Genomic DNA, 26,289 nt, shown 5'->3' with positions numbered 1-26,289 from the left:
CTTTTGACTTTGATACACAGACGCCTGTAGAGAACTGGGACAACACAGACTCTTACCAGGATTACTTTGATTTGGATGACAAAGACGCAGACGTGCTACTGTGAGTATGCAGCTTTGGCTTCTAAACATTTGATCGCTTGACCGTATGTGCGCAACTTTTTTTTGCGTATGTACGTAACTTTTTTAAAATATATAAGCTTTATGAACCTTGGGTTAGGTGAACGGTCTTTTGGGCTGAGTGATTGTGTGTGTTGATCAGGTGTTTGAATTGTATTGGCGTGTTCTATGGAGCTAGGAGCTAGCATAGGAGCTAGGAGTTAGCATAACAAAGACGTAGGTGTTTTTATGCAGGATTAATTTGTGTCATATTAAATATAAGCCTGGTTGTGTTGTGGCTAATAGAGTATATATATGTCTTGTGTTTATTTACTGTTTTAGTCATTCCCAGCTGAATATCAGGTACCGTGAGTATGCAGCCTTGGCTGCTAAACATTTGATAGCTTGACCGTACGTGCGCGTCACGTACGTAACTTTTTAAAAATATTATGAGCTTTATGAACCTTGGGTTAGGTGAACGGTCTTTTGGGCTGAGTGATTGTGTGTGTTGATCAGGTGTTTGAATTGTATTGGCGTGTTCTATGGAGCTAGGAGCTAGCAGAGGAGCTAGGAGCTAGCATAACAAACACGCAGGTGTTTTTATGCAGGATTAATTTGTGGCATATTAAATATAAGCCTGGTTGTGTTGTGGCTAATAGAGTATATATATGTCTTGTGTTTATTTACTGTTGTAGTCATTCCCAGCTGAATATCAGGTACCGTGAGTATGCAGCCTTGGCTGCTAAACATTTGATAGCTTGACCGTATGTGCGCGTTTTTGCTGAAAGGATTTAGTATAGAACAACGACGATAAAGATTGCAACTTTTGGTATCTGATTAAAAAAAGGCTTGCACCTACCGGAAGTAGCGTGACGTAGTCAGTTGAACATATACGCAAAGTTCCCTATTGTTTACAATGATGGCCGCATGAAGTGAGAGAGATTCGGACCGAGAAAGCGACAATTTCCCCATTAATTTGAGCGAGGATGAAAGATTTGTGGATGAGTAAAGTGCAAGTGAAGGACTAGTGGGGAGTTGAAGCTATTCAGATAGGGAAGATGCTGTGAGAGCCGGGGGTGACCTGAAAATATATAAGCTTTATGAACCTTGGGTTAGGTGAACGGTCTTTTGGGCTGAGTGATTGTGTGTGTTGATCAGGTGTTTGAATTGTATTGGCGTGTTCTATGGAGCTAGGAGCTAGCAGAGGAGCTAGCTACAGAATAAAACAAAAGTAAAATATTAAAAGTAATCATCAAAATCACAATGTATAGACTTAGACAAACTTTATTGATCCACAAGGGCAATTGTTTCAATATAAAATAACATATACGAAATATTTACATGTTATATATACAGTATATAATATATACTGATATATTATACTATAATTATATAATGTATACAAAAACACAGTTAAATGCATAAACATTGTGTAAAAAAACAAAAGTTAAAAGATTGAAAATGACAATAAATACAAAACAATCTATAAAACACAGTTAAAAATGGATAAAAAGATAAATATGTCCAGCTCAGCTTGTGTTAAATGCCAGCACAATTAAGTGAGATTTTATTTTATTTTTACATTTCTAATATTCCATGTTAAATGGTGATGACAATTACTAAACTATTTGTGTTATTATTTATGATTGCGTGACTATGGTTATGTAAAGTTGCACATTAATCTTTTGTATTTCTACTAAAATAAAGCACATAAAACTACTTCCGTTCTGACGTTACAGACCGGAAACGATCTCAATACCGCCAGCTTGCCGTGGTGTACCCTCGTGAAAAGGCATAAGTACTAAAAGGGGGGGGGAAAAGTACTATTGCGTCCCTTAATGTGCATTCTTTTAAATATTAAAATAATATTTTAAATATTCTTTTACATGTTTAGGTAGAAATTGATGGATGGATGGATGTTTAGGATATATGTTTCCGGTTTGTCCCTCGTCGGTATCCTTCGTTAAGCATTAGCTTATTAGCCTATTAGCTCTAAGGCTGTGCGGGTGACAAGTCCTGATTAAAAATGTCTCCTTTGCTAATGTTTCTATCGTCGATAATAATGGTGAGCTGGGCTGACGTCTGTCCTTGTGAGAGACCCGAGTTATGCCAGCAGATACAAGACGAGAAAGACTTTGAGGTAAACTTTAGTGAGACACTTTTCGATGTTTTCATTCATTTCCTGTTAGCATCCACGATTAGCATCCACTAGCTTGTTGTTGCACACTTTTATGTCAGATTAATATTCATGTGTTCAACTTTTATGTCTGATTAATATTCATATATTCAACTTTTATGTCATATTAATATTCATGTGTTCAACTTGTATGTCATGTTAATGTTCATGTGTTCAACTTTTATGTCAGATTAATATTCATGTGTTCAACTTTTATGTCTGATAAATATTCATATATTCAACTTTTATGTCTGATTACTATTCATATATTCAACTTTTATGCCATTAATATTCATATGTTCAACTTGTATGTCATGTTAATATTCATGTATTCAACTTTTATGTCTGATTAATATTCATGTGTTCAACTTTTGTCATATTAATATTCATGTGTTGAACTTTTATGTCTGATTAATATTCATATATTCAACTTTTATGTCATATTAATATTCATGTGTTCAACTTGTATGTCATGTTAATGTTCATGTGTTCAACTTTTATGTCAGATTAATATTCATGTGTTCAACTTTTATGTCTGATAAATATTCATATATTCAACTTTTATGTCTGATTACTATTCATATATTCAACTTTTATGTCATTAATATTCATATGTTCAACTTGTATGTCATGTTAATATTCATGTATTCAACTTTTATGTCTGATTAATATTCATGTGTTCAACTTTTGTCATATTAATATTCATGTGTTGAACTTTTGTCTGATTAATATTCATGTGTTCAACTTTTATGTCTGATTAATATTCATGTGTTCAACTTTTATGTCAGATTAATATTCATGTATTCAACTTTTATGTCAGATTAATATTCATGTGTTAGACTTTTATGTCAGATTAATATTCATGTGTTCAACTTTTATGTCAGATTAATATTCATGTATTCAACTTTTATGTCAGATTATTATTCATGTGTACAACTTTTACGTCATTAGTACTTTTATGTCAGATTAATATTCATGTGTTCAATTTTTATGTCAGATTATTCATGTGTACAACTTTTATGTCATATTAGTACTTTTATGTAATATTAATATTCATGTGTTCAACTTTTATGTCAGATTAATATTCATGTGTACAACTTTTGTCAGATTAATATTCATGTGTTCAACTTTTTTGTCTGATTAATATTCATGTGTTCAACTTTTATGTCAGATTAATATTCATGTATTCAACTTTTATGTCAGATTATTATTCATGTGTACAACCTTTATGTCGGATTAGTATTCATGTGTACAACTTCACTTTGAAAACAATGTCCATTTCTTATGGCTTTCACGAGCCTTTCTCCTTACTAAACCACTTTACTCCAAAAAATCAGATATTATTTCATTCCAGTCTGAAGTAATTACCTACATTAATATCAGTCGTCTATTAAGTTTCCATGTATTCTATGCCAACCTTTTTGAATGAATATTGTTGTGGAAGTTAAACACAATAGAAATCATCACGCAAAATGCAGAGGAGTAGTAGTTATTAAACGTATTCATTAAATACACTGTAATTAAAAACATATATCAACGTTATTTTGGTCAAATATAAAACTTTCGACTAGTGCTGTTATTATTGTATTTGATTAAGTGAAAGTAACGTACTTACAGTAACATACACAAGGCACGAATGTCCAGGTTATTTTTTTAAAAGCTGTTTGGCCCAACAATATCATAAAAGTTGCAGCTAATATTTTTATTACAGTATATGTGACAGGACAGTACTCTTAAAATTAAAGTATTTTTTGTTGCCAGATATTTAAAAATGTCAAAAATATTTAATATAGGGATAAGCGGTAGAAAATGGATGGATGGATATGATGTATATAAATATATACTTTATAACTTTTTTTTAGATATTTAAAAATATCACATTTTAGACTTTTTGTTTTTGAACTGACCAAAAGTAACATACACAGGGCAGTGAGTGTTTTTTTTTTTTTTTAAAGTTGTTTGGATAAACAATACCTCAAGAGTTTCAGCTGATATTTTTATTACAGTATGTGACAGGACAGTACTCTTAAAAATAAAGTAATTTTTGTTGCCAGATATTTAAAAATGTCAAAAATATTTTATATAGGGATAAACGGATGGATGGATATGATGTATTATATACAGTATATGAATATATACTTTATAATTTTTGGGGGATATTTAAAAATATCAAATTTTTTTCGTTTTTGAACTGACCAACAGTAACATACACAGTGCAGTTAGTGTTGGTTTTTTTGTTTTTTTAAAGTTGTTTGGATAAACAATACCTCATAAGAGTTTCAGCTAATATTTTTATTACACCTCCAAAGACATGCATCTGGGGATAGGTTGATTGGCAACACTAAATTGGCCCTAGTGTGTGAATGTTGTCTGTCTGTCTATCTGTGTTGGCCCTGCGATGAGGTGGCGACTTGTCCAGGGTGTACCCCGCCTTCCGCCCGATTGTAGCTGAGATAGGCTCCAGCGCCCCCTGCTACCCCGAAGGGAATAAGCGGTAGAAAATGGATGGATGGATGGATGGATATATGTCAAAAGACAGTACTATAGAAAGAAATTAAAGTGATTTGTGTTGCCAGATATTTAAAAATTTCAAAAATATTTGATATATTTTGTTTATATTAAATATATTAATATTTTATATTACATTATATATATTTTTAGATATTTAAAAATGTCAAACTTTTGACCCGTGCTGTGTTATTGTATTTGATTAACTGAAAAGGCAAAAGTAACATACGGGTGTTTATTTTATTTGTATAAACAATATCTCATAGGAATTTCAGCTAATATTTTTTAGTACTTTTATGTCAGATTAATATTCATGTATTCAACTTTTATGTCAGATTATTATTCATGTGTACAACTTTTATGTCATTAGTACTTTTATGTCAGATTAATATTCATGTGTTCAATTTTTATGTCAGATTATTCATGTGTACAACTTTTATGTCATATTAGTACTTTTATGTAATATTAATATTCATGTGTACAACTTTTATGTCAAAGTAGTACTTTTATGTCGGATTAATATTCATGTATACAACTTTTATGTCAAAGTAGTACTTTTATGTCAGATTAGTATTCATGTGTTCAACTTTTATGTCTGATTAATCATATTTACAACTTTTATGTCATATTAGTACTTTTATGTCAGATTAATATTCATGTGTACAACTTTTATGTCTGATTAATATTCATGTGTTCAACTTTTATGTCAGTTCAGTACTTTTATGTCAGATTAATATTCATGTGTAGAACTTTTATGTCTGATTAATATTCATGTGTACAATTTATGTCAAAGTAGTACTTTTATGTCAGATTAATATTCATGTGTACAACTTTTATGTCAGTTTAGTACTTTTATGTCAGATTAATATTCATGTGTACAACTTTTATGTCTGATTAATATTCATGTGTTCAACTTTTATGTCAGTTTAGTACTTTTATGTCAGATTAATATTCATGTGTACAACTTTTATGTCTGATTAATATTCATGTGTACAACTTTTATGTCAAAGTAGTACTTTTATGTCAGATTAATATTCATGTGTACAACTTTTATGTCAAAGTAGTACTTTTATGTCGGATTAATATTCATGTGTACAACTTTTATGTCAAAGTAGTACTTTTATGTCAGATTAATATTCATGTGTACAATTTTTATGTCAGATTACTATCATGTGTTCAACTTTTATGTCTGATTAATATTCATGTTTACAACTTTTATGTCATATTAGTACTTTTATGTCAGATTCCTATTCATGTGTTCAATTTATGTCAGATTAATATTCATGTGTTCAACTTTTATGTCATATTAGTATTCATGTGTACAACTTTTGTTCAATTTTTATGTCAGATTAGTATTCATGTGTTCAACTTTTATGTCAGATTAATATTCATGTATTCAACTTTTGTGTCAGATTAATATTCATGTGTTCAACTTAATGTCATATTAGTATTCATGTGTACAATTTTTATGTCAGATTAATATTCATGTGTACAACTCTTATGTCTGATTAATATTCATGTGTTCAACTTTTATGTCAGTTTAGTACTTTTATGTCAGATTAATATTCATGTGTACAACTTTTATGTCTGATTAATATTCATGTGTACAACTTTTATGTCTGATTAATATTCATGTGTACAACTTTTATGTCAAAGTAGTACTTTTATGTCAGATTAATATTCATGTGTACAACTTTTATGTCAAAGTAGTACTTTTATGTCTGATTAATATTCATGTGTACAACTTTTATGTCAAAATAGTACTTTTATGTCAGATTAATATTCATGTGTACAACTTTTATGTCAAAGTAGTACTTTTATGTCGGATTAATATTCATGTGTACAACTTTTATGTCAAAGTAGTACTTTTATGTCAGATTACTATTCATGTGTACAATTTTTATGTCAGATTACTATCATGTGTTCAACTTTTATGTCTGATTAATATTCATGTTTACAACTTTTATGTCATATTAGTACTTTTATGTCAGATTCCTATTCATGTGTTCAATTTATGTCAGATTAATATTCATGTGTTCAACTTTTATGTCATATTAGTATTCATGTGTACAACTTTTGTTCAATTTTTATGTCAGATTAGTATTCATGTGTTCAACTTTTATGTCAGATTAATATTCATGTCTTCAACTTTTGTGTCAGATTAATATTCATGTGTTCAACTTATTGTCATATTAGTATTCATGTGTACAATTTTTATGTCATATTAGTACATTTATGTCAGATTAATATTCATGTGTTAATTTTTTATGTCAGATTAATATTAATGTGTACAATTTCTATGTCAGATTAGTACTTTAATGTCATATTAATATTCATGTGTACAACTTTTATGTCAAAGTAGTTTGACTAATATTCAGTGCATAGAATTGTAACACAGTATAGATGATGACAAAATGTTTGGTGAAATATGAGACTTGTGACTAAAGAAATGCGTGTGCTCTCAGGTGTTTGTGTTCGACGTGGGCGGGAAGACGTGGAAGTCGTACAACTGGAGTGTGGTGACGACCGTGGCGACATTCGGCAAATACGACGGCGAGCTCATGTGCCACGCCCATTCTAAAGGAGCGCGCGTGGTCCTCAAAGGTACTTCCTTTGTCTCGCGACGCCATGACGTTTTTTTTTACGTTTCTTCTTCTCCAACCAGGCGACGTTCACCTGGCCTCCGTTGTGGACCAAAGCAACAGGACCTCTTGGATCACGGAGATGGTGGACTTGGCCAGACGTCAGTTTATGGACGGCATCAACCTGGACATCGAGCAAGCCGTGGAAGAAGGCTCGCCTGAGTACTTTGCGCTCACAGACCTGGTCAAAGAGACCACGGAGGCTTTCCACAAGCAGATACCTGGTTCTCAGGTGACCTGTGAGAAGAAAGACTTCATTTGTACACCTTCTCACCCGACCTACGTCTGTAGGTGTCCTTCGATGTTGCCTGGTCGCCCCAATGTGTGGACAAGCGCTGCTACGACTACGTCGCCATCGCCAACTCCTGTGACCTGCTCTTCGTCATGTCCTACGACGAGCAGAGTCAGATCCTGGGGGACTGCATCGCCATGGCCAACTCCCCCGTCACTCAAACCCTTGGAGGTTGTTGTCCCCACGTGTGTCTCTTCACTCTTGGCTACTCATCGTGCTTTTGTCTGCAGGCTACGATCAGTATTTGAAGATCGGCGTGGATCCAAAGAAGTTGTTGATGGGCGTGCCATGGTATGGCTACGACTACCCTTGCCTCAACTTTACCCAGGTAGGACCTTCAGTCACGTGAAACCTTGACATCCTTTTATTATAGTCTGCGAACTCACAGTAAGATGACATCTGCATAGTGTTACACCGATGTATCAGGGAACAACTAGAATAATATAGGAGTCAACTCAAAATACCTGAGAAATTAGAAACTATTTTTTTAAATGACTTAAATAATACGGTATTTTCCGGACTATAGAGTGCACAGGTAAATAACCCGTGCCCGCTAAATAAAATAAAAAAAGAATAATCATTTCCATATATTAGTCACAGATATATACGTTGTGTAATGTGTTATTTACACAGAAATATTCTGTAAATGTTTATTTACATACCTTCATTGTTTCCAAACGGTGTCTGTAACACGGCAGTAAAACGGCTGATCAAACAAAACAGAAGTCATGGTCATTTAGATTTAGATTTAGATTTATTGGTCCCCGTTGGGGAAATTCATTTTCACTGCCGTACATTTGAACAATAGACATTACACATCACGAAACAAAAATAACAAAAAGACATCATACATGACCAACACACATTTACAGGCTTGTCAGACAGATCTGTTAAGGGCGGCTATAGCTGCAGGGATAAGGCTTTTCCTGAGGCGGGCCCCCCGGAATTTGATGGTTCTGTACCTGCGCCCTGATGGTAGTGGGATGATATATTGGTGTAGTGGGTAAATGGACCCGCTAGCTGCGCAAGCTAGCCCTCCAATCAGCTAAACAGACTCAAGGTGATGTTTTGGTGAATTTACAGAGGAATTTGTGGAAGTGAAACAATATTAAAATAAGGTTATTGTAAGTTAAAAATACCAACACAGACACTTGTAAACGTGTTAGCATATTAGCTAATGCTAACGATGCTAGCTTCCTTTCGTTACGATAGCACGTACAAATATGCATGAAAACACTCCTACAGACATTTTGGGTGCACCTAGTGAGTGGTCACAAAAATTCATGAAGTTAAGTTCAAGTTATTCAACACAATATACAAGGTATGGCAGTACCAAGGTGCAGTATAAAGTACAAAGAAGCATTCAACACAATATGTAAGGTATGGGAGTACCAATGTGCAGTATAAAGTACAAATAAGTATTCAACACAATATATAAGGTATGGCAGTACAAAGGTGCAGTATAAAGTACAAAGTACATTTTCATTAAGGTCTAGTTTTGCTTTGTTTATTATAATTGAGAGGCTTTTGGAGATTTTAGTTTGAATGTGTCTGACATGAGGTTTCTATTAGAGATGTCCGATAATGGCTTTTTTGCCGATATCCGATATTGTCCAACTCTTAATTACCGATTCCGATATCAACCTATACCGATATATACAGTCGTGGAATTAACACATTATTATGCCGAATTTTGTTGTGATGCGCCGCTGGATGCATTAAACAATGTAACAAGGTTTTCCAAAATAAATCAACTCAAGTTATGGAAAAAAATGCCAACATGGCACTGCCATATTTATTATTGATGTCACAAAGTGCATTATTTTTTTTAACACGCCTCAAAACAGCAGCTTGGAATTTGAGGAGGTTGAGGTAGGCGGGGTTGGGGGGCGGGGAGTGGTTGAGGTGGGGGGGGGGGCGGGGGGCGTATATTGTAGCGTCCCGGAAGAGTTAGTGCTGCAAGGGGTTCTGGGTATTTGTTCTGATGTGTTTATGTTGTGTTACGGTGCGGATGTTCTCCCGAAATGTGTTTGTCATTCTTGTTTGGTGTGCATTCACAGTGTGGCGCATATTTGTAACAGTGTTAAAGTTGTTTATACGGACACCCTCAGTGTGACCTGTATGGCTGTTGACCAAGTATGCCTTGCATTCACTTGTGTGTGTGAAAAGCCGTAGATATTATGTGATTGGGCCGGCACGCAAAGGCAGTGCCTTTAAGGTTTATTGGCGCTCTGTACTTCTTACGTCTGTGTACACAGCGGCGTTTTAAAAAGTCATACATTTTACTTTTTGAAACCGATACCGATAATTCCCGATATTACATTTTAAAGCATTTATCGGCCGATAATATCGGGCTGCCGATATTATCGGACATCTCTAGTTTCTATGATGGTTTATTATCAATTATTACTACCAAAAATGTATTGTCATTTACGATTTTAATTTGGGTACCATCAATACTTATTTTCTGTTCAGACGTTATGTTGTGCTTACCAGACATCACTATCTTAATTGTATTTATATTCAAGGATCAATTATTTGTGTCCATCCATTTTCTTATTCTGTTCAGTTCCCTGTTTACTGTATTAATGAGCTCATGACTACTGTGGAATATATCAGTGTCGTCTGCAAGTACCGTATTTTTCGGACTATAAGTCGGTTTTTTTCATAGTTTGGCCGGGGGTGCGACTTATACTCAGGAGCGACTTATGTGTGAAATGATTAACACATTAGCGTAAAATATCAAATAATATTATTTATCTCATTCACGTAAGAGACTAGACGTATAAGATTTCATGGGATTTAGCGATTAGGAGTGACAGATTGTTTGGTAAACGTATAGCATGTTCTATATGTTCTAGTTATTTGAATGACTCTTACCATAATATGTTACGTTAACATACCAGGCACGTTCTCAGTTGGTTATTTATGCCTCATATAACGTACACTTATTCAGCCTGTTGTTCACTATTCTTTATTTATTTTTAATTGCCTTTCAAATGTCTATTCTTGGTGTTGGCTTTTATCAAATACATTTCCCCCAAAAATGCGACTTATACTCCAGTGCGACTTACAGGTATATATGTTTTTTTCCTTCTTTATTATGCATTTTCGGCCGGTGCGACTTATACTCCGGAGCGACTTATACTCCGAAAAATACGGTAGTATGCATTTCACTACGTTGTATCATTAATATACATACATACATGTCAAATAGATGGCTCCATAGGGCGATACATGGACTGCTGGTTGATAGCATGCTCGCTATGAGCATTGTCAACATTGACGTATTGTTGGGATTGAATCCAAATGAAAAGCGGTCACGTGGCCGTTAGCTTGAGTATTCTGCAGACCATTTAGCACTTACTGTAAGTATCTGTTGACGCAGGAGATACTAGCATGCACAGTGCAAACTACCATCCTCTTCTGTCCCAGGATGGCGTTTGCTACGTGGCGGAGGTGCCGTTCCGTGGCGCCCCGTGCAGCGACGCAGCCGGCAAGCAGAAAACGTACAAGTGGATAACCAAGCAGATTGGCAGCTCGTTGTCCGGTCGGCTGTGGGACGACAAGCAGCAGGCCCCATACTTCAATTACAAGGTGTGTCTTTGTCATTGAACCAGTCCTGGACAGGTGTGGAAGAAATTGGTAGTGTGGGAATACCAACACAATGATTGGATGGACTACAACATCTTTGTGTACTTTAAACTGTCTGATACAGTAAGAGTTGGCTGATAATTAGGGCTGGACAATTAATGCCTCTCACAATTATGAAAATATCAGGGTGGGGAAACGATCAATGGGCGGAGCAACGTGCATGCCGATTCCTGAACTTGTAACGGTGAATTTGAATAAGTGACAAAAAGAGCACACCTACTGGAAGGTTGAGATGGTTACTACTTTTTATTTGACACAGCGCTAGTAGGCCTCATCAATAATCACTACACGCAATGAAAAATAAAGTAAGGCTGATTGTTTCCCGCTTTAATGTAACCGCAGACGGATTCATAAGGGAATCCGCTGAATAGGCAGAATATCAGGGAAACTGACATAGATGTTGTCATTGTGAGGAGAAAGGAACATTTGGGAAATAATGTGTTCAATTGTCTAGTCATCCTCAAAACATGTCCTGAACTAAACAATGTGGAGACGACCACTTGAAAGTAGGAAAATAAAGCTAGCAAAAACTATCATACACACATGTCATCTGTTGTTGTTGTGAACGACATCATGGATGTAACATCAATGTACAAACAATCATACACACCCAACACATGTCATCTGTTGTGTTGTTGTGAGCGACATCATGGATGTAACATCAATATACAAACAATCATACACACCCAACACATGTCATCTGTTGTGTTGTTGTGAACGACATCATGGATGTAACATCAATGTACAAACAATCATACACACCCAACACATGTCATCTGTTGTGTTGTTGTGAACGACATCATGGATGTAACATCAATGTACAAACAATCATACACACCCAACACATGTCATCTGCTGTGTTGTTGTGAACGACATCATGGATGTAACATCAATGTACAAACAATCATACACACTCAACACATGTCATCTGCTGTGTTGTTGTGAACGACATCATGGATGTAACATCAATGTACAAACAATCATACACACTCAACACATGTCATCTGCTGTGTTGTTGTGAACGACATCATGGATGTAACATCAATATACAAACAATCATACACACCCAACACATGTCATCTGTTGTGTTGTTGTGAACGACATCATGGATGTAACATCAATGTACAAACAATCATACACACCCAACACATGTCATCTGCTGTGTTGTTGTGAACGACATCATGGATGTAACATCAATGTACAAACAATCATACACACCCAACACATGTCATCTGCTGTGTTGTTGTGAACGACATCATGGATGTAACATCAATGTACAAACAATCATACACACCCAACACATGTCATCTGTTGTGTTGTTGTGAACGACATCATGGATGTAACATCAATGTACAAACAATCATACACACCCAACACATGTCATCTGTTGTGTTGTTGTGAACGACATCATGGATGTAACATCAATGTACAAACAATCATACACACCCAACACATGTCATCTGTTGTGTTGTTGTGAACGACATCATGGATGTAACATCAATGTACAAACAATCATACACACCCAACACATGTCATCTGTTGTGTTGTTGTGAGCGACATCATGGATGTAACATCAATGTACAAACAATCATACACACCCAACACATGTCATCTGTAGTGTTGTTGTGAACGACATCGTGGATGTAACATCAATGTACAAACAATCAAATTGAGAGGATCACTTGTATTTATTTATTTTCTTTACAGTATCAAGTCACCTCTTTACTCAAGATAAAAACAGCAGCACACTTCCCCCCCTTCACAACAATAGCGTCACATCTGGTCTGACGGCGCTAACAAAATAGTTGGCCACATGCGTGGACAGCACCTTTTAGCTCTTATTTCCAAAATTGTGTACACTACTGAATTGGGGTCTTATGGCCGCTTATGTGGACACTTATACTGCCATCTGGTGGTGTCAGAAGTGTATAACATACAATGGAATTTGAAAAAAAAAGTGTAAAAATAAGAATTATCATGTCAATAAATATGAAGTACAGGTTTGTTACTTATGGACTAAGTACATCATATCAAAAGATGATTCTTAGTTTTTTTTCTAATTAGGGTCCAATAAACCCAAATAGCAAAGAGAAATAAAAAAAAGCATGTAAACAGTTTGGGCCTTAAGAGGTTAAAAAAAGTACTTTCCTCAAGCATAATGTACTTAAATCACTTATTGATACATTTACACAATTATTATGCTTTGACTAAAAGTATTGGTCCAAATTGTCCAAAGATGTATTCTACCAATAAATGTGAGGAGTTTTGCCTATAATTACATTTTATTAAACTGTATTTGACACAAAAAGCACACACTATGGTGGTAAAATATGTGTACAAGGTAAAAAAAAAACTACAGAGCCCCTAAGGGGCATGGGGGAATGTTGTTACTTTCTCGTGCGCACAAGAAACTTTTTATAAAGTTATAAAAAATATATAAATTTTTTAAAATAATTTTTTATTTAAAAAAAAAAAAATTTAGACATGTATCTCGTGCGCACAAGATACATCTCTAAAAAAAAACTTTTTAAATTTTTTTTTTATAACTTTATAAAAAGTTTCTCGTGCGCCCGAGCCGAAATACATGTATAAAAATAAAAATAAATAATTTAAAAAAAAATTCCCCCATGTCCCTTTAGGGGCTCCGTAAAAAACAGAATTAAAAACAATACAGAAAAAGTGAATTTTACCGTTTTATTTTTTTAAATAATTAATTTTTACTATTATTATTTAAGTTGTTGTGGTTTATTTGTTGCTAATTTATGTTTTGGTGGTCCAATAGTATTATTAAAGGTGATTTGACCATCTAACAGAATAATTGTGTTGACTTATGGAGTAAGACGCTGTGTGTCGTCGTCATCTTTCAGGACCCAAAAGGACAAATTCACCAGGTTTGGTACGATGACCCAGAAAGTCTTTGCCTGAAGACCGATGCTGTCCAATCCAAAGGTCTGAGAGGGGTGGGCATGTGGAACGCTAACATCTTAGACTACAGCGACGACCCCGTTGCTAGGCAGCAGAGCGCGGCAATGTGGAACGCTCTCTTTGGATGCCAGCCGGGCTAAAGTTTACGGTACGAGACGTTAGTTGCTAAGTCAACGCCACCCTTTTGTGGCAGCAGACATTGTTGTAGCTTTTATTGCCGCGGCCTTTCGAAGGCCTTCAGACATTCCACTGATCCAGTCTGCTATGGTTCCTTCATGCACTTGTTTTTTTGTCAGCACCTTTTCTGCTTGAATACAATAAACGCCTGAGAGATCTTAGAAAACACTTGTTCCACGTAAAAGTCTGCATGGTTTTCTCGGGCTGTTCTGCGATACTTGTCCCAACAGGCCAGTCCCAACAACAAGTGTTAAAAGATCAGAGAACATACAGCAGGATTTATGTGAAGTAAGCAAGATATTAACGGCGGCAAACTTCCTTTTACGCTTGAAAAAGGGCCTTTGTTTAATGTTTTTAACTCTTATTCATCCAGGGAAGTCCCAGTCCTCTCTTGCAAACAAACATTCATACGCCAGTGTGGAAGTAAAGCGTCTTGCCCAAGGACACAACGGCAGTGACCAGCTGGATTCATACCAGGAACCCTCAAGTTTCTGTAAAGTAAGTTTTATTAAGGACCGCAATGTCCCTTTGGGACAGAGGACCCTATTGAAATTGTAAGGTTTTATTATTCTTTTTCTTTATTATTATTATTATACCGCCGCCTCTTTGAGCTGTAATTTGACCCCCTTAACATGCTTCAAAACTCACCAAATTGGACACACACATCAGGACTGGCAAAAATTGCGATCTAATTAAAAAAACAAAACTCAAAATTGCGCTCTAGAAAAAAACACAGACAAAACTGCTTGTAACTTCTGGTAGAAATGTCGTAGAGACATGAAACAAATACCTCTATGTAGGTCTGACTTAGACCTAGATTTCATACATTGACGTCCTTCAGCAAAAATCAACAGGAAGTTGACAATTCCCCCTTCAAAACAAAAGTTTAGTAAAAACAGTCACTTTTGCCTCTTTGAGCTGTAATTTGATCCCCTTAACATGCTTCAAAACTCACCAAACTGGACACGCACATCAGGACTGGCGAAAATTGCGATCTAATAAAAAAACCCAACCCCAAAACTCAAAATTGCGCTCTAGCGCCCCCTAGGAATAAAACACAGACACAACTGCTCCTAGGAATAAAACACAGACACAACTGCTCCTAGGAAAAAAACTCAGACAAAACTGCCTGTAACTTCCAGTAGGAATGTCTTAGAGACATGAAACAAAAACCTCTATGTAGGTCTCCCAACCCCCAGCAAAAATCAACAGGAAGTTTGCTATTCCCCCTTCAAAACAAAAGTTTTGTAAAAACCGGTCACCTTTTTTCAAACATTATCTCCTCTGAGCGCGTTTGTCGTGTCGGCTTCAAACTAGCACAGGAGAGAGATTGAACCCTTCTGATTAAAAGTTGACCAAAGAGTTTTAATTACTGCTCCGGTTTGGATTTTATGTGCCATCAAAGTCGGTCCCCTCCATCGCTGCTTGCAGCTTTAATTTCAACTTGTTTTACCTAATACGACATTCACACACAAATACAAACTTAAATACAAATATGATACAGCAGGCCTGTTCAACTGGCGTCCCGAGGGCCAAATCCCACCCTGCAAAGACACATTATTGGCCCCAAAGGCAGTTAAAGACATGTTTGTGGCAAACTCCTAGAATACTAGAGTTCCCCTAGTGTATAAAGAACTTGGACCTCTGCAAACACATTGGTAGATCCTTGCGTTGACATTTGAACCTGCCTGGCGTCCCAACCTGTGACTTAAACATTGATTGATTGATTGAGACTTTTATTAGTAGGTTGCACAGTGAAGTACATATTCCGTACAATTGACCACTAAATGGTAACACCCCAATAAGTTTTTCAACTTGTTTAAGTCTGGGTCCACTTAAATTGATTCATGATACAGATATATACTATCATATATACTATCATCATAATACAGTCATCACACAAGATAATCACATTGAATTATTTACATTATTTACAATCAGGGGTGTGGAGGGGGGGGGGGGGTAGGATATGGACATCAAGTAGTGGACATAGAGAGAGAGAGAGAGAGAGAGAGATCAGAAGGCATAAGAAAAAGTATCTGCATTTGATTGTTTACATTTGATTGTTAGCAATCCGGGGAGGGTGTTAGTTTAGGGTTGTAGCTGCCTGGAGGTGAACTTTTATTGCGGTTTTGAAGGAGGATAGAGATGCCCTTTCTTTTATACCTGTTGGGAGCGCATTCCACATTGATGTGGCATAGAAAGAGAATGAGTTAAGACCTTTGTTAGTTCGGAATCTGGGTTTAACGTGGTTAGTGGAGCACCCCCTGGTGTTGTGGTTATGGTGGTCATTTACGTTAAGGAAGTAGTTTGACATGTACTTCGGTATCAGGGAGGTGTAGCGGATTTTATAGACTAGGCTCAGTGCAAGTTGTTTAACTCTGTCCTCCACCTTGAGCCAGCCCACTTTAGAGAAGTGGGTAGGAGTGAGGTGGGATCTGGGGTGGAGGTCTAGAAGTAACCTGACTAGCTTGTTCTGAGATGTTTGGAGTTTAGATTTGAGGGTTTTGGAGGTGCTGGGGTACCAGGAGGTGCATGCGTAATCGAACAAGGGTTGAACGAGAGTTCCCGCCAGAATCCTCAAGGTGCTTTTGTTGACCAGAGAGGAAATTCTCTAGAGAAATCTCGTTCGTTGGTTAACCTTTTTGATTACCTTGGTTGCCATTTTATCACAGGAAAGGTTAGCCTCTAGAATGGAACCTAGGTAGGTGACCTCATCTTTCCTGGTGATAACAATGTCACCCACTTTTATGGTGAAGTCATTGACTTTCTTAAGTTTGATGTGGGACCCAAACAGGATGGATTCTGTTTTACCCAAGTTACCCAACAACTGACATGTTCCTCCAGGCACCCCTTTAAGTCCTCTCTTTTTGGGCGGTCACAACGTTTTCTGGTAACGTGATTTATGAAAGTAAGGTGGCGTTTACTTCAGATGCAGTCGGTAGTCATTTGTTCAACTGTACTAGTGGTGTTCCTCAAGGTTCCGTTTTAGGTCCTCTCTTTGTCATCATGCGGGCCCGCCAGTCCCGTTAAAAAAAAACTTGTGAGGGCCTCACATTTTTGCAGCGGATTCTTCAAAACACGACATTGACCTTTGACCGGCTCTTTTGCAGAAGGTCCTTAAAAAGAGCACAGCGCTCCTGTAAGTTTGGCAAAATAAATAGACCAAAATCAAATGTCTACCGTAGAGGACATCTACAAAGTGAAGTCCTTATCTAGTCTTCGATGTTAAACATTCCTTTAGTCACGTTGTTTGCATCATGTATTACTAATTACTGTTTATACATTGTTTTTGTTCCTATTTGGAGCTGTTTGGCACAGATGACATTACTGGTATTGCGTATGGGAACATTTGCTTTTATACATTTGTTTTTCCACATTCTATTTATACTAATAACTATGCTATTTATACCCTATACACACTAGCGGTCTTGAGTTCCTCATTGGGATAAATCTGGAACATTGGTAGTAAACGTCATGACAATTAAGTTCCTTGAAAACTTGCTTCTGTTTTTGTGGTTAACTTTCAGAACAAAAACAGGAAGTAGTGCACCGTAAATGTTAGCTGTGAGCCGCAGATGCTCCAATTAGAGGGGGAAACTGCACTTTTTTATTGATTTTGTCTATCATTCACAATCCTTATGTACGACAAGAACACATGTATTTCTTTATTTCATGCATTCCAACTAGGAAAATTTGGCAAGTAGGAGGTGGCTAACAATGATTTTATGCATTGCAAATAGTAAAATATGGCAAGTACGAGGTGGCTAACAATGATTTATGCATTCCAACTAGTGAAGTGAATTATATTTATATAGCGCTTTTCTCTAGTGATTTAAAGCGCTTTTACATAGTGAAACCCAATATCTAAGTTACATTTAAACCAGTGTGGGTGGCACAGGCAGCAGGTGGGTAAAGTGTCTTGCCCAAGGACACAACGGCAGTGACTAGGATGGCGGAAGCGGGGATCGAACCTGGAACCCTTAAGTTGCTGGCACGGCCACTCTACCAACCGAACTATACCGCCCCGACTAGTAAACTAGTAAAATATGGCAAGTACGAGGTGGCTAATAATGATTTATGGATTCCAACTAGTAAAATATGGCAAGTACGAGGTGGCTAACAATGATTTATGCATTCCAACTAGTAAAATATGGCTAGTAGGAGGTGGCTAACAATGATTTATGCATTCCAACTAGTAAAATATGGCAAGTACGAGGTGGCTAACAATGATTTATGCATTCCAACTAGTAAAATATGGCAAGTACGAGGTGGCTAACAATGATTTATGCATTCCAACTAGTAAAATATGGCAAGTACGAGGTGGCTAACAATGATTTATGCATTCCAACTAGTAAAATATGGCAAGTACGAGGTGGCTCACAATGATTTATGCATTCCAACTAGTAAAATATGGCAAGTACGAGGTGGCTAACAATGATTTATGCATTCCAACTAGTAAAATATGGCAAGTAGGAGGTGGCTAACAATGATTTATGCATTCCAACTAGTAAAATATGGCAAGTACGAGGTGGCTAACAATGATTTTATGCATTCCAACTAGTAAAATATGGCAAGTACGAGGTGGCTAACACTGATTTTATGCATTCCAACTAGTAAAATATGGCAAGTACGAGGTGGCTAACAATGATTTTATGCATTCCAACTAGTAAAATATGGCAAGTACGAGGTGGCTAACACTGATTTTATGCATTCCAACTAGTAAAATATGGCAAGTACGAGGTGGCTAACACTGATTTTATGCATTCCAACTAGTAAAATATGGCAAGTACGAGGTGGCTAACAATGATTTTATGCATTCCAACTATTAGAATATGGCAAGTACGAGGTGGCCAGCAATGATTTATGCATTCCAATTAGTAAAATATGGCAAGTACAAGGTGGCTAACTTTGATTTTATGCATTCCAACTAGTAAAATAGGGCAAGTAGGAGGTGGCTAACAATGGTAGTACACTATTCCGCCCATTAAGCCATCAAAAAACCCTCTAAAAAGCACCAACAATACTCAATTTACTTGTGGTGACCTGAATATTAACAAGTATTAGTGATATGGTTGTCATAAGCGCTAATGCAGAGGAACTACTTTTAGCGGCGCTGTGATCACAGAGAGCTAAGTAGCTCATGCTGCTATATTGACATTGAGCGGCTGCATGGCCTCTGAGTTGGTGAAAGTTAATTTGAGATTACAATCATGCCTCTCTTGGATAGTAGAAGGTCAACTTTGACATATAACTTAGCGAGAGAGAAGCAAAAAGACGCTTGTTTGTGGCACCTTTTAGTTTTCTGTACCTGCGTGAGGATTATGATTAGTTCTCCATCCTAACGGGAAGATATAAACATCCCGGTGAGAGCAGACATTGTACAGTAAGTGATAGTTTTATTATGTTCATAGTTTGTATAGCTTGTTTAGCAGTTAGCAACAATGCTACATGATGCTTAGTGTTTGACTAAAAGTGTGTCCCAAAGTAATCTTTTTTTGTCTCATGAAGTCTGCCATGATTAGTAGTGTTGTTGTCGAAGGAAAAGCGAACGTTGCGGTGCGTCCGTGAAATGAATGCGCCGCCGTATGCTTAAAATGAGCCACTTAAATAATAAAATTCGAAAAATCTTCATTAAGTGCTTTATTGGCAGAAAAGAGTGACTCCCATTGGCTCCATTAGCTGACTCTTGCTAACGTTTATTTATGAGTTAGAATACATTTTTTAAAAAGTGTTCTTGTCTTACATAAGGATTGCGATTTATAGAAAAAATACCCCAAAAAGTGCAGTTCGCCCTTAACTTCATATTTAAAAAACTGCTGAATCATCAGGAAAAAAACATAACTGTGGCTGTAGGCAACCTCCTAATGTCGTTCAAATTATCTCCACCAGACGGCGGTGGTTTCATTTGATGCACTGTCAGGATCCGACAGCTCCACGCGTGGCCACTTGGACTTATCTTGGAGATGCCACAGGCCCAAAATGGCAGGACTGACTCTTCTTCTGGGCCAGCTCCGCCTTCAGGCCCCTCAGCTCGGTGGCAGCCTGTTTCCTCAGCTGCGGCACAACAACATTGTTCACACGTCATCCCACGACACCTGCTGCGAAGTCTTACCTTCATCTCCGTCAGCAGCTTCATCTTGGCGTCCTCCACCTGCCTCTTCATGTCGTCCATCTCGTGGCTCTCGCTCAGGATCTGAATGATGAGCTCGTTCTGAAAGGTTGGCCAGAGAAACACTTGCAAACATTAGAGATCAAACCATTCTCAGCGCCGATATTTTGCATCGTATCGCCCTTTAACTCCGATATATGGGTCATTCTAGCGAACTGATGCAAAGAGCGGGCCCTTAACAACAAAAAAAGGGTTTCAAAGTACTCAGACAGGGATTTTAACAGAGATGATATCATGATATGTTTAAACCCAGGGCAGACCGTGATAAGATGAATACATACATCTACTTTCTATTGAGAAGTAGCTGTTGTAACTAGAGATGTCCGATAATATCAGCCGATAAATGCTTTAAAATGTAATATCGGAAATTATCGGTATCGGTTTCAAAAAGTAAAATGTATGACTTTTTAAAACGCCGCTGTGTACACGGACGTAGGGAGAAGTACAGAGCGCCAATAAACCTTAAAGGCCACGCCTTTGCATGCCGGTCCAATCACATAATATCTACGGCTTTTCACACACACACAAGTGAATACAACTCATACTTGGTCAACAGCCATACAGGTCACACTGAGGGTAGCCGTATAAACAACTTTAACACTGTTACAAATATGCGCCACACTGTGAACCCACACCAAACAAGAATGACATTTCGGGAGAACATCCGCACCGTAACACAACATAAACACAGCAAAACAAATACCCAGAACCCCTTGCAGCACTAACTCTTCCGGGACGCTACAATATACACCCCCCACGACCCCCAACCCCGCCCACCTCAACCTCCTCATGCACTCTCAGGGAGAGCTTGTCCCAAATTCCAAGCTGCTGTTTTGAGGCATGTTAAAAAAAAATAATGCACTTTGTGACTTCAATAATAATAAATATGGCAGTGCCATGTTGGCATTTTTTTTCCATAACTTGAGTTGATTTATTTTGGAAAACCTTGTTACATTGTTTAATGCATCCAGCGGGGCATCGCAACAAAATTAGGCAAAATAATGTGTAGGGCTGCAACAACAAATCGATTAAAATCGATTATTAAAATAGTTGCCGATTAATTTAGTCATCGATTCGTTGGATCTATGCTATGCGCAGAGTTTTTTTGTTTTTTTTTATATATATATATTTTTTTAAATAAACCTTTATTTATAAACTGCAACATTTACAAACAGCTGAGAAACAATAATCAAAATAAGTATGGTGTGAGTATGCTGTTTTTTTTCTCCCAATAAAATACTGGCTAGGATAGAAATGTAGTTTTTCTCTTTTATCCGATTATTATCGATTAATCGAAGTAATAATCGACAGATTAATCGATTATCAAGTTCATCTTTAGTTGCAGCCCTAATAATGTGTTAATTCCACGACTGTATATATCGGTATCGGTTGGTATCGGAATCGGTAATTAAGAGTTGGACAATATCGGATATCGGCAAAAAAGCCTGTAGTTGTAACCTTTTAGAACAAAAACAGGAACTACTACACTGACCCCTAATTCCAATTCATGGACATACCGCTTAAAACATTTTTTAGATTTGTTTCAATGGCGTAATTTAGAAGATCTTCATGATTCATTTTAAACCGAGCTTGAAAGACAGATTTATAGGAAATGTAATGTTTCAATGAAAAAAGTGTGCTAAAAAAAATCATGTCCCTAGTTTTTATGCCACTACCGAAGCACTAGAGTTTTAGAGGCGTGGCTTGATTATAGACTGAAGCCACGCCCCTACTTTTTTTTTGACCAGGAAGTGACATTACATTTCTGCATGGTAAGTAACTTTTAATCCCATAATGTTGTCCAAAGTCTGACAATCAGTGTGTATCGTAAGATATTTAGTTACATTTTTAGTTGTTTTTTTTAGAAAAGTATGGAAATACATTTTGGTACCGGGACAACCCTTGTAGATAACTACTACCCTTTTTTAAATTAATGTAAGAATAAAAATGACTCATTGTCAATAATTCTCCCTAAATCTGTTTTGTATTTATTCCAGTTCTTGTGAGAATTATTTTCAAGTCTGCTAAGCGGTAACTGCTGAATGAACCACAATATGTCGTTGTGGCTTGTGCAGCCCATTGAGACTTTTGTGATTTAGGGCTATATAAATAAACATTGATTGATTACATTGCCACCTTGTTATGAAAGCCTGGTATGTTTACCACACAAGATAATGAGTCATTAATAACTACATTGAAATAAATGACTTAGTTTCTATTGACTAGAGAGGAGTAACATTTCAACTGAACTTTGACAACAAATTAATCAGGGCCTCCTTGACTACTACTAATGGATGTACCTTTTCAGTGACTACTACTAATGGATGTACCTTTTCAGTGACTACTACTAATGGCTGTACCTTTTCAGTGACTACTACTAATGGATGTACCTTTTCAGTGACTACTAATAATGGATGTACCTTTTCAGTGACTACTACTAATGGATGTACCTTTTCAGTGACTACTACTAATGGATGTACCTTTTCAGTGACTACTACTAATGGCTGTACCTTTTCAGTGACTACTACTAATGGATGTACCTTTTCAGTGACTACTACTAATGGATGTACCTTTTCAGTGACTACTACTAATGGATGTACCTTTTCAGTGACTACTAATGGATGTACCTTTTCAGTGACTACTAATGGATGTACCTTTTCAATGACTACTACTAATGGATGTACCTTTTCAGTGACTACTAATGGATGTACCTTTTCAGTGACTACTACTAATGGATGTACCTTTTCAGTGACTACTACTAATGGATATACCTTTTCAGTGACTACTACTAATGGATGTACCTTTTCAGTGACTACTACTAATGGATATACCTTTTCAGTGACTACTACTAATGGATGTACCTTTTCAGTGACTACTACTAATGGATGTACCTTTTCAGTGACTACTACTAATGGATGTACCTTTTCAGTGACTACTACTAATGGATATACCTTTTCAGTGACTACTACTAATGGATGTACCTTTTCAGTGACTACTACTAATGGATGTACCTTTTCAGTGACTACTACTAATGGATGTACCTTTTCAGTGACTACTACTAATGGATGTACCTTTTCAGTGACTACTACTAATGGATGTACCTTTTCAGTGACTACTACTAATGGATGTACCTTTTCAGTGACTACTACTAATGGCTGTACCTTTTCAGAGCATCCTTGTTTCTGTGGCTTGCTCCTGCTCTCCCGAGCGTGCAGCTGATGAAGGACTTGGTTGTAAAAGGTCTCCAGGTCTTGTCGCACGCTCTTCAGAGCCTCTTCTAACGGCGCTGTGGCCTTCTTGGTATCAAAATACTTCTTTTTCCAGCTGTCACGAGCTTGTGGAGTGACAAAAGAAAAAAAACAGTGAAAATACCGCCAAAAATGTTTAAAGGAACTTAAACTACTTACGAAACATTCCAAGGGAAATAATCATTGATATATTTACTGTAGTTTTTTTTGTCCAATGATGTCATTAAATACACATCTATTTCTGCATTTGTTTTTATATATGTTTACTAAACCAACGAAAATGTTAAAATATTTTACTACACAATTGGTGCAGTTCAGCTAAATGTGTTGGTTTTCTGACATGGACTTGTTTCTTCAGCATTGTCCAAACGTTTAAGTCAGGACTTTGGGAAGGCCATTCTAAAACTTTAATTCTAGCCTGATTTAGCCATTCCTTTACCACTTTTGACGTGTGTTTGGGGTCATTGTCCTGTTGGAACACCCAACTGCGCCCAAGACCCAACCTCCGGTCTGATGAATTTGGAGGTAATCCTCCTTTTTCATTGTCCCATTTACTCTCTGTAAAGCACCAGTTCCTTTGGACAGGCCCAGAGCATAATACTACCACCACCATGCTTGACGGTAGGGATGGTGTTCCTGGGATTAAAGGCCTCACCTTTTTCTCCTCCAAACATATTGCTGGGTATTGTGGCCAAACAGCTCAATTTTTGTTTCATCTGTCCACAGAACTTACCTCCAGAAGGTCTTATCTTTGTCCGTGTGATGTCAGATGAAACAAAAATGGAGCTGTTTGGCCACAATACCCAGCAATATGTTTGGAGGCCTTTAATCCCAGGAACACCATGTCTACCACCAAGCATGGTGGTGGTAGTATTATGCTCCGGGCCTGTTTTGCTGCCAATGGAACTGGTGCTTTACAGAGAGTAAATGGGACAACGAAAAACTAAATGGCACCATTGCCATTTAGCAAATGGCTACAATTAAATAAATAGTAAAAAATTGAGTAATTTCTGTATATTCCTTTTTTATAGGTCATGTTAAGGGACAAGCAGTAAAAAATGGATGGATGGATGTTTACTTCATTCAATCAGGTCAATATGTGACTATTAATGACACCCACTGTATATTCCTTTTTTATAGGTCATGTTTACTTCTTCATTCAATAAGGTCAAGATGTGACAATTAAGAATGGAGTTCCTCAAGGATGTGTTTTAAGTCCACTACTAATCAAGAGTTCTTTTCAGCCACCTTGGTTCCTGCGATGTCTGTTCTGGGCCAGCAAGTCTTTTCCCTTCCTGAGCAGCTCTTGTCTCCTCCACTCCAACTGCTTCCTTGCTTCCTTCACCAGCCTGATCTCCTCCACCACTTGGTCTCCTGAAGGACACACGACCTTTGAAAAGTCACGTCTGCGTCACCTGTGTCCTGACTCCTTTCTCCCCACCTACTGGTGCTATGGGTGCTCATGGTCAGGTCCAGACCCGGAGGAGGAGAAGTGGACAACACCATGGAGCCTTCAGTGGCCTTCACACAAACAACATTGAGTCTTCATGTGACACTTCATGTACCTTTGGAATGTTGCTGCTTCATTACCACACTTGTTGTCTTACACCTGTGCACCTCTGCTGTCTTCCCCAGCCTGCACCAGCACACACATACCACTACGTCATGATACCACTACAACTCATATCATCACAGGCAGCAGGTGATGATACCAGAAGAAGCAACAGGTGATGATACAGAAGAAGCAACAGGTGAAGATACCAGAAGAAGCAACAGGTGATGATACAGAAGAAGCAACAGGTGATGTAACAGAAGAAGCAACAGGTGATGATACAGAAGAAGCAGCAGGTGATGATACAGACGATGTAGCAACAGGTGATGATACAGAAGAAGCAACAGGTGATGATACAGAAGAAGCAACAGGTGATGATACAGAAGAAGCAACAGGTGATGATACAGAAGATGTAGCAGGTGATGATACAGAAGAAGCAACAGGTGATGATACAGAAGAAGCAACATGTGATGATACAGAAGAAGCAACAGGTGATGATACAGAAGATGTAGCAGGTGATGATACAGAAGAAGCAACAGGTGATGATACAGAAGATGTAGCAGGTGATGATACAGAAGAAGCAACAGGTGATGATACAGAAGAAGCAACAGGTGATGATACAGAAGAAGCAACAGGTGATGATACAGAAGAAGCAACAGGTGATGATACAGAAGAAGCAACAGGTGATGATACAGAAGAAGCAACAGGTGATGATACAGAAGATGTAGCAGGTGATGATACAGAAGAAGCAACAGGTGATGATACAGAAGAAGCAACAGGTGATGATACAGAAGATGTAGCAGGTGATGATACAGAAGAAGCAACAGGTGATGATACAGAAGAAGCA

General features: G+C 37.2%; 2 protein-coding genes across 2 annotated transcripts in view; one reads left to right on the top strand and one right to left on the bottom strand.

Annotated features, from left to right (window-relative positions):
• Positions 1 to 1,899: 1,899 nt before the first annotated feature.
• LOC133635092 (di-N-acetylchitobiase-like) lies at positions 1,900 to 20,870 on the top strand. The gene is made up of 9 exons (XM_062027853.1): positions 1,900 to 2,236; positions 7,246 to 7,384; positions 7,446 to 7,654; positions 7,714 to 7,885; positions 7,945 to 8,042; positions 11,150 to 11,311; positions 14,236 to 14,758; positions 14,844 to 14,968; positions 20,363 to 20,870. The coding sequence occupies exons 1-7, from the start codon at positions 2,123 to 2,125 to the stop codon at positions 14,431 to 14,433; spliced, it is 1,092 nt and encodes a 363-aa protein (XP_061883837.1). The 5' UTR covers positions 1,900 to 2,122; the 3' UTR covers positions 14,434 to 14,758; positions 14,844 to 14,968; positions 20,363 to 20,870.
• Positions 20,391 to 26,289, bottom strand: part of spata1 (spermatogenesis associated 1) — a 13,212-nt gene continuing 7,313 nt past the window's right edge. The window contains exons 7-12 of the mRNA XM_062027854.1: positions 25,481 to 25,526; positions 25,336 to 25,411; positions 25,139 to 25,264; positions 23,804 to 23,976; positions 20,586 to 20,684; positions 20,391 to 20,527 (exon numbers count right to left, since the gene is read on the bottom strand). Of these exons, the coding sequence (XP_061883838.1) occupies positions 20,426 to 20,527; positions 20,586 to 20,684; positions 23,804 to 23,976; positions 25,139 to 25,264; positions 25,336 to 25,411; positions 25,481 to 25,526 (622 nt within the window). The 3' untranslated portion in view covers positions 20,391 to 20,425. The remainder of the gene's footprint in view (positions 20,528 to 20,585; positions 20,685 to 23,803; positions 23,977 to 25,138; positions 25,265 to 25,335; positions 25,412 to 25,480; positions 25,527 to 26,289) is intronic.

This window comes from Entelurus aequoreus, linkage group LG19, assembly GCF_033978785.1.
Source record: "Entelurus aequoreus isolate RoL-2023_Sb linkage group LG19, RoL_Eaeq_v1.1, whole genome shotgun sequence".
Lineage (NCBI taxonomy): Eukaryota > Metazoa > Chordata > Actinopteri > Syngnathiformes > Syngnathidae > Entelurus > Entelurus aequoreus.
This window is presented reverse-complemented; position numbering and strand designations above follow the sequence as displayed.

Excerpts from the sequence above, each read along its gene's own strand:
- LOC133635092 (XM_062027853.1), top strand. The coding sequence starts at position 2,123 with ATGTCTCCTTTGCTAATGTTTCTATCGTCGATAATAATGGTGAGCTGG. Across the intron at positions 7,655-7,713 it reads AGCAGATACCTGGTTCTCAG|GTGTCCTTCGATGTTGCCTG; the intron begins GTGACCTGTGAG and ends CTACGTCTGTAG. Across the intron at positions 7,886-7,944 it reads CGTCACTCAAACCCTTGGAG|GCTACGATCAGTATTTGAAG; the intron begins GTTGTTGTCCCC and ends TTTTGTCTGCAG.